At 47.8% G+C, this 9,311-nt stretch overlaps 1 protein-coding gene across 2 annotated transcripts in view; it reads right to left on the bottom strand.

Moving 5' to 3' along the window:
* Nucleotides 1-7,114, bottom strand: part of JMJD4 (jumonji domain containing 4) — a 15,515-nt gene extending 8,401 nt beyond the window's left edge. For both annotated transcript variants that reach the window (XM_015414110.1, XM_015414111.1), the window contains exons 1-2: nt 6,534-7,114; nt 3,767-3,932 (exon numbers count right to left, since the gene is read on the bottom strand). In XM_015414110.1, the coding sequence (XP_015269596.1) occupies nt 3,767-3,932; nt 6,534-6,798 (431 nt within the window). In that variant the 5' untranslated portion in view covers nt 6,799-7,114. The remainder of the gene's footprint in view (nt 1-3,766; nt 3,933-6,533) is intronic.
* Nucleotides 7,115-9,311: the final 2,197 nt, after the last annotated feature.

Raw genomic sequence — 9,311 nt, 5'->3', positions numbered from 1 at the left:
TCAGTTGAACAGGCTTCCTTCCTTGGAGGTTTTCAAGCAGAGGCTAGGTGGCCATCTGACAGCAATGCTGATTCTGTGGACTTAGGCAGATCATGAGAAGGGAGGGCAGGAAGGGTTGCCTTAGGGCTTAGTTCTCTCTCTCTCTTTTAACATTTGTTTATTGGTTTTTACAAACACAAAGACAAATTTCCCATACAGTGTGAGTCTACCAATCTACATCATTACCCATTTATTTACTCTCGACCATCTGTTCAAATATATTTCCTCATCCTTACCCTGCATTAACAAACTCAGTTTATCCATTTCTGCTAAGTTCAACAGTCTATAAGCTATTTTTTCCCTGGTGGGAGTTTTCTCTGATTTCCAATATTTTGCTTCGTTCTCATGGCCCTTTCTTACACGCCCAGGGAAATGCCAATCCCCACTTTGGGGACAGGCAGCAATGTTTCTCCAGGCCAGTTTGGCTGAGGATCCTGGAGGCTTGTTGTCATCTTCTGGGCACGGAGCAGGGGGCACTGGGGGTGTGGAGGGGGAGGTATTTGTGAATTTCCTGCGTTGTGCAGGGAGTTGAACTAGATGACCCTGGAGGTCCCTTCCAACTCAATGATCCTATGCTTCACAAAATTAGCAACAATAAATGCATGAGGCTTCCAATACAAGGTTAAGCAAGCTTGGTGGCTTCAAAGCTGCAATTAAAATTTCCAAATAATTATCTGTGTTTGATTGATTTGTAAACACGTGGAGGGGATTAAAGTCACCAACACATAAAATAATCAGGTTTTTTTTTAAAAAAACAATCAGGTTATGAATTCACCTGATTGGCTAGGCGGGTCAAATCAAAATCAAAGCTAAAATTCTTCTGCCTCCTCTTGCGTGGTGGAAAAGGTATTGCTGTCATCAACCTGATACAGAATTAATAAGGAGTAATTTGAGTCATAAAGTGTCCCACTGACCTTCGCGGACGAGAGTTAAATTCCGTCGAAACAAATGAGTGGACTACCATATCCATGGTATACCATGCATAGTTCTTTGAGTGTATTAAAATTAGAGTATCAGTTTTTAGTATCTTCATTCCACACACCCCACCCCCATTTATATAATGTAAGGGGGAAAGTCTATGCTATACTGTGTTCAAATTATTATCCTAGTAATTTGTTGTATTGATCTGGATACCATTTAAACTACACTTGAAACCCCCCCCCCCCTAAAAAATTCCCGTTCAACATTTTGTTTATTTTGAGACATAACATTTGTGCTAAATCAGAGCACAATCTATTTAGGGCACTGGATAATTTTCTGGAAAGTTTGTATTTTATTTTTTCCCCCTGGAAGACCCACATCACTGATAATCAACATTATAGAATCTGATCATTACTAGAGAACTTGTAATATGGGAGTGGGGCGCCAGTCTTCTACAGCAACATTTCCTAACTTGCAGTTAATTCTGTATGTCAAGTTTGAGGACGGCACATTTATCAGCAAGAGGGCAGAGTATTCATTCATTTATTTTCAAGTACTTTTCCCTGTATTTTTCATATGTGCATGTGTGTACACCTGGAAGTCATGGCGACCTCTGGTGACTGTCCCCTACTGGTGGCCTGGAGGATATTTAGAGGTGGCTGAATATAAGCCTGCTCCTGTCCTCCCAACTGCTGGTATTCCATGGAGGTCTCCCACCCAAGGACTTGCCAGAGTCGACCCTGCTTAGCTCCCGAGATCTGATGCGATCAGGCTTGCCTGGGATATCCAGGTCAGGGCAGAATTCATTCATTTATGATGCTGCCCAGGTGTTCCTTGTCTATGGCACACTCAGAGGCCTTGCTGGTAGGAGGTGTTCAGTACCTGTTTTCAGCACCCCTGAAATCTCCAGCTCTTAGAAGTGATGGTACGTGGAAGAGGGGAATGGCTTGTTCAGTTACAGGGCAGATTTCTGTCGAGCGTTAGGAGAAGCTTCCTAGCAGTGAGAACGGTTCCGCAACGGAACCCCCCGGGGAGTGGGCTCTCTGGCAGCAGGGGATATCAGATCCTCTAGAGCTTTGAGTTCTTTGCATTGAGTAGGGGTTGCCTACGGCCAGACCATCTTGGACACACCCTATCTCCGAAGCTAAGCATCGAAGGTTAAAATAGATGGCCTCTAAGGCACTAAAGGTTCCCTTGCTCGAAAGCCAGTCGAATCCGACTCTAGAGTTGCGGTGCTCATCTCCGTTTCAAAGCCGAAGAGCCAGCGCTGTCCGAAGACGTTTCCGTGGTCATGTGGCCGGCATGACTAAACCCCAAGGCGCACGGAACGCTGTTACCTTCCCACCGGAGTGGTACCTATTTATCTACTTGCAATTTCTTGCTTTCGAACTGCTAGGTTGGCAGGAGCTGGAACTAGAGACGGGAACTCACTCCGTCATGTGGCACACTCGGGTCTCAAACTGCTGAACTACTGCCCTTCCACAGCCTGCAGTTCAGCGTCTTAACCACTTGAGCCACCGCAGCTCCTAAGGCACTAGGATTCTGATAAAGAATTGTTTTAACAATTGACCCAAAAGAATCCTGCTTCACTTTGGAATGCAACAGACACACAGATGAGCACAAATCCTAGCCACACTATTTATTGTAAGGGTCGAGTGTGGGGGAAGCTCACCTAGAAGACCTCACCTAGAGTATCGTGTTCAGTTTGGGCACCACAATTTAAGAAGGACATAAACAAGCTGGATTGTGTCCAGAGGAGGACAATGAAGATGGTGAGGGGTCTGGAGACTGTCCTATGAGGAAGGGTATCTTTAGCCTGGAGAGGAGATGACTGAGAGGTGATAGGATAACCATCTTCAAGTACTTGAAGGGTTGTCATATAGAGGGTGGTGCAGAGTTGTTTTCTGTTGCCCCAGAAGGTCGGACCAGGACCAATGGGTTGAAATTAAATCAGAAGAGTTTTCAGCTAAACATTAGGAAGAACTTCCTGACAGTTAGAGCAGTTCTTCGGTGAAATAGTCTTCCTCGGGAGGTGGTGGGCTCTCCTTCGTTGGAGGCTAGATGGCCATCTGGCAGCAATGCGGATTCTGTGAACTTAGGCAGATCATGAGAGGGAGGGCAGGAAGGGCTGCTTCAGTGCTTAGTTCTCGTGGCCCGTTCTTACACACCCAGGGAAATGCTGATCGCCACTTTGGCGTCAGGAAACCATTTTTCTCCAGGCCACTTTGGTCAGGGATCTTGGAGGTTTTTTTGCCATCTGGGCATGGAGCAGGGGTCATGGAGGGGGGGAGGTATTTGTGAATGTCCTGAATTGTGTAGAGGGTTGGACTAGATGACCCTGGAGATCCCTTCCAACCTGATTGTATAAGGTCCCCGTGTCCTGTTACCCGGCATCAATGGACTTCTCTACCCGCATTTCACTGTTCCAGAATCCCAAATGTCAGTCATAATGCAACTAGGCAAACATAGATGAATGAAGACGAATACAAGATGCCAGAGGAGAAGAAGAAGAAAAAAGGTCTTCTCATACGGGTTAACTCTTGCATAACTCAACTGCGTGCAGACATGGGGGGGGGGGATGCATCAGGCAAAGGAAGGAACAGCAAATACCAGGCAAAGGCTGAAAGCCAAACCAACGCCTATATGCATTTGGGATCTCGGGCCATGCAGTTGCAACCTTAGGTGTGGCTAGTTTCAACACAGAATGCTTCCGAAAGCTAATTTGTTTGGCAAGGGAGCACCAGGGATGCAATTCGGCAGCATTCCGAAACTTGGTAAAAGCATGCTGAGGAATTCTAAGACTCACCTGTGCAGGTGCCAGTCCTTGAGGTAAAGGCACCCTCGGGGCGAGCGGTAATTTTTTTTAATGTGTTCCTTCCAATAGCTTATGTACTCCTTGAGTTTGAGGTGTTCCTTTGGGTTAGAATTGTATTCCTTGACATCACAGTTGGCAACGGGTACTACAGCCTCCCCTGAAACATAAACTCTTTGAGCCCATTGGGGAGAAGAACGGGAAGCCATATTGGGGGTTATCGATAAAAAGAGCGCCAGGCCCTCCAGCCTGTCAACGGGGTCAGCAGTCACCTCTGAGGCAGAGCTAAGTGGTCTGCGGAACGACGAAGCAAACAAAAGGAACTCCCTGCAACTGTTTCCTGATCAACTGAATGCTGGGAAATATGGACTGATCAGCAGAACTGCCTAGAACGCATGAAGGTTCTACTGAATCAGAACCTTCAAGGTCAGTATTGTCTACACAGACCGGCAGCTGCTCTCCAGGGTCCTCAGGCAGAGGTCTTTCCCATCACCTACTACATCACCTTTTAAACCAGAGATGCCAGGGATTGAATTTGGGACCTTCTGTGTGCAGAGAAGGTACACGGCCACTGAGACACAGCCCCTCTCCAAACAGACCAGGAAAGGTCTTTCAACTAGACTTCTGTTCTAAGAACATAAGAACATAAGAGACGCCAATGTTGGATCAGGCCAAAGGCCCATCCAGTCCAACACTCTGTGTCACACAGTGGCCAGAAATACCAGTGCCATCAGGAGGTCCACCAGTGGGGCCAGGACACTAGAAGCCCTCCCACTGTTGCCCCCCCCCCAAGCACCAAGATGACAGAGCATCACTTGCCCCAGAGCCCCTATCTATACCTTGTGGCTAATAGCCACTGATGGACCTCTGCTCTACATGCTTATCTAATTCCCTTTTGAAGTTGTCCATGCTTGTAGCCATCACCACTTCCTGTGGCAGTGAATTCCATTCAGTGAATTCTGAAGCAGTTATCAGATCTTGACTGTTATGCATTATTATTACCGTAAAACACAGCCCTTTGCTTGCTTCTCACATTCACGTGCCTACAGAAAAACAAATGCTCTGGTGGGCTTTTCTTAAATTGAGAGATGTATCTTTTATGCCTGCTCATGATCAAATTGAAGAGGAAATCGAGATAAGCATAGACAATCTATAACCTTTTGTCTTAAGTGTGTTCTCCAGTAACATCTGAAGAGCCAGCGTAGTGTGGTGGTTAATAGTGGTGGACTCTGATCTGGAGAACTTCCTCCACAGGAAGCCTGCTGGGTGACCTTGGGCCTGTCCCAGTTCTCTCAGAACTCTCTCAGCCCCACCTGACTTACAAAGTGCCCGAAAGGGAATGTGATTGTAAGCGGCTTTGAGGTAGAGAAAAGCAGGTCATAAAAAACTTTTCTTCTTTTTTAAATCATTTGTCCCAGAGCTGGTCTAGCGACTGGCTAAAAAACGGAGGTAGGAATGAATAAGCCACTGGTTTGAATCTCACCTGTCCCACGAGGTCAGGCAGTGGTCTAGGCAAGCTCTACATGCTTAGCCTTAGCCCCGCCCCGCCCCGCAATCTATTACAGCTATAATAACGCTGGTCTCTCTTGCAGGGTCATTGAAAGCACGAGAAGTTAAACGTTTGCCCTGAGCATTCCCAAAGTGCTACATAAAACCGAAGCATTCTGATAACCTGCCCCTAGCGCTGACACACTTTATAGTATGAGGTCCCATGGACATGCCAAGCAGCTCCTCGGAATGCTCTTGACTTTGTACTCAATACTCATAAGTGTGAAGAAAACGTGTATATAATTTCTGGTTTGTGTCGATCAACACCAACCACTCTGCTCCACCCTCTAAGTCGGAGGCTTTCCAGAGCATAAAGCACACTCAATAGATGCTTGAGTGTTCTTGGAAACCTTGAAAGACAGGGATCTAAGGACGTAAGAAGAGCCCTGCTGGCTCAGACCAGTGAGGATCCATCTAGCCCAACGTCCTGTCTCACATAGTGGCCAACCAGTTCCTCTGGAGGTGCTCTGATGCCAACTGGAGTCCACCCCTGAAACCCTCTGGGTTTTGGGCCACAACCCTTTCTTCATGGACCTCTGCACATCTCGACAGGTAGTATCACCCCATGACCCCTCCATTAGCTATCAATCACCTCTACTTCCTTAAGTCTGTATTGTGTGCGTGAATGCTTAATTATTGTTTGTTTGCTTGAGAATATTTAGTAAAGAAAGCCTTATTTTAGCCACCCAGTCTCTTTGTCTATCCCTGGGTTCTTGGGAATTCTAACTCTGGTATACACAGGTCTGATCCTATAGTTATGCCAATTGCATATTAATATCACAATTCCCCAATCTTTTATTAAAGAAATAGAGCAATTCGGCTAACAGGCAACCACAGGGCACAAAAGCCGAGGCCTTCCCCTAATGTTGCCTCCCGGCACTGGGATTCAGAGGTTGACTCCCACTGGAGGACCACCAAAAAGAAAGCTTCCGTATCATCAAAACTGAATCTGTCAATGGCCAATCGTGGGCCCAGTACAATATTTTCATTCACTGATTTAGTCTTGGAATGACGCTAGCTGGCATATCAGAGCTGTATTACAGACAGAAGGAAAGAGAAAGGGGGGGGGGGGGAAAGAAAAGCAATCGATTGCTAATTGAGGTGGGTGACCACAAACGATACTGTGTGCAAAAGCCAAAGACATATCAAAACTTTTCACTTTAATTGACACTGACCGAGAACGTCTAGCGATTGTAATTTAAGGCTGACTTACCGAACGTCCGCAGCAGATAGTCAAAGTTTGGCTTCCCGTCTGGGGTCACCCACTTCCTCCTGCTGCCCCAGCCCTCGGTGAATTTCGCAGAGAAAACACAGGGGTCGTTGGGAATCAAGTAATCCTTGAAAAAGTCTGCATACGTGAATGTGTCTGGCTTTTCGATGTAGTCGACATGGTTGTGGGGTTGACAGCTCGCCCCCCGAGGTTGGCCGCTATAATCGCGGAAAAACTTAGTAGCGCAGGCAAATGTGTCCCTGTCCATTCAGGCGACAACAAGAGTCTGACACCCAGCTTAACGGGGGACAGACAGACAAGGTTAAACTATGCTAAAAGAAAGCTGGACGGTAAAACCGAAAAAGTGGATGGAGGGAAGGAATCAGAAATCAGGGAAGACGGAGTGCATCACATGAAAGAGTCCAGTTCCAAATCTTGCTAGAAAATCTTCCCATTTGGCTTGTACTGTATATGGCTACTTATTCTGTTGGCTGCTTTTGGTTCTTCAGAATGCTTGCTTTCCAGAGCTAAAGCACACACAACTGTGCTGTTTCGCTTCCGTGAGTCTCTCTGGCATCTCGTGGAGAGCAGCAGGTGGGCACAGCCTCGGGCAGATGTCTAGAAACAAAAGAGCGATATAGTCACTTCAAAAATTGCCCTCCAAATTTGTCCACAATGATTTATAATCCTAAGAACACCAGAAGACCCCTGCTGGATCAGACCAGGGAGGGTCCATCTCGTCCAGCATCCCGTCTCCCACAGTGCCCAGCCAGTCCCTCTGGAGAGCCAACACCAGGGCATAGAGGCCAAGGCCTTCCCCTGATAAGAGCATTAGAAGAGCCCTGCTGGATCAGACCAGGGAGGGTCCATCTCGTCCAGCATCCCGTCTCCCACAGTGCCCAGCCAGTCCCTCTGGAGAGCCAACACCAGGGCATAGAGGCCAAGGCCTTCCCCTGATAAGAGCATTAGAAGAGCCCTGCTGGATCAGACCAGGGAGGGTCCATCTCGTCCAGCATCCCGTCTCCCACAGTGCCCAGCCAGTCCCTCTGGAGAGCCAACACCAGGGCATAGAGGCCAAGGCCTTCCCCTGATAAGAGCATTAGAAGAGCCCTGCTGGATCAGACCAGGGAGGGTCCATCTCGTCCAGCATCCCGTCTCCCACAGTGCCCAGCCAGTCCCTCTGGAGAGCCAACACCAGGGCATAGAGGCCAAGGCCTTCCCCTGATAAGAGCATTAGAAGAGCCCTGCTGGATCAGACCAGGGAGGGTCCATCTCGTCCAGCATCCCGTCTCCCACAGTGCCCAGCCAGTCCCTCTGGAGAGCCAACACCAGGGCATAGAGGCCAAGGCCTTCCCCTGATAAGAGCATTAGAAGAGCCCTGCTGGATCAGACCAGGGAGGGTCCATCTCGTCCAGCATCCCGTCTCCCACAGTGCCCAGCCAGTCCCTCTGGAGAGCCAACACCAGGGCATAGAGGCCAAGGCCTTCCCCTGATAAGAGCATTAGAAGAGCCCTGCTGGATCAGACCAGGGAGGGTCCATCTCGTTCAGCCTCCCGTCTCACACAGCAAGCAACCAGTTCCTCTGGAGGCCCAACAACAGGGCAGAGAGGCCGAGGCCTTCCCTTGATGTTGCCTCCTGGCTCTGGGATTCAGAACTTTTCAGCCTCTGAACGTGGAGGTTCCCTTTAGTCCCCATGGCTAGTAATTCCCTTTAGTCACCACAACTAGTCCTATAGCCCCTAGTTTGACCAAACAGTCCACCGAGGCGATTTTTCACTCCTATAAATGTCAACAGCATTAGGCTCCATTGCACAAGTTATGCATCCATGATGCAGCTCTTTGGAGGGGAAAAGGTATGAAAAATTAATGCATTACAGACACAGAGACGCTCACACTGCACTGGCCAAAAGGGGGCAAAGGCTGGGTCAGCAACTTACCCCCTTTCCTAGGTGAGAAAGACGCAACGTCCGACCTAGAACCTTGCCTCGCCCATGGCAACTGCGTGTTCTACATATTTTAAAGCCTGCAGCCTCAAACTATCAATCACATCAAGTTTTGTGCACTATTAGGTACCAAGCAGACGCCTTCTGAAGTCTAGCAGTGTGAAAAAGAGCAAAACAACTTCAGAGAGTATACCGACACAACTAACCCCACCTAAATCTTGCATCTCCCCCCATAACCTTTCATTAAGCAGGAGCTATCTCAGGCTCAATTCCCTTAGAATTCTGCCATCTGGGACGCAGCGATTAGCTGGAAGTTTCTTGCTTGTATTAGACCTGGCACCAGTATTCTCCCTATTAGAGATATTACTTACATCCCCGCTCCCAGCTAATATTTAGGTCTCAAGGCATCTTACAAAGAAAACATTTCAAAACACAACTCAACAGGGAAAAGGTTTAAGAGCTATACTAATAGCAGCAAGAGGAGATAAATCTGGTTTTTAATATTAAACCAGGGTGTTTGGGGACAGGAAGGGTGTGTGTGTGTGCCTGTCTCTCTCCTGGATGCTTTTTTGTAAGGTTGTAAAATACATCAGAAGATCCCATCAAGAATGTAATTGGGTGGTCTCAGGCAAGTTTCTGTCTCTCTCATGCGCCCCCATCATTATCTGAAGAAGTGAGCAGTGGCCCTTTCTTACACGTCCAGGGAAATGCTGATCACCACTTTGGGATCAGGAAGCAATTTTCTACAGGCCAGTTTGGCTGGGGATTTTGCAGGGTTTTTTGTCATCTTCTGGGCGTGGAACAGAGGTCACTAGGGTGCGTGGGGGGAGGTATTTGT

The sequence above is a fragment of the Gekko japonicus genome, unplaced genomic scaffold (genome assembly GCF_001447785.1).
Source record: "Gekko japonicus isolate JY-2015 unplaced genomic scaffold, Gekko_japonicus_V1.1 scaffold3813, whole genome shotgun sequence".
NCBI classification, from domain to species: Eukaryota; Metazoa; Chordata; class Lepidosauria; order Squamata; family Gekkonidae; genus Gekko; species Gekko japonicus.
Note: the sequence above shows the minus strand (reverse complement) of the source record. Positions and strands in the feature narration are given on the sequence as shown.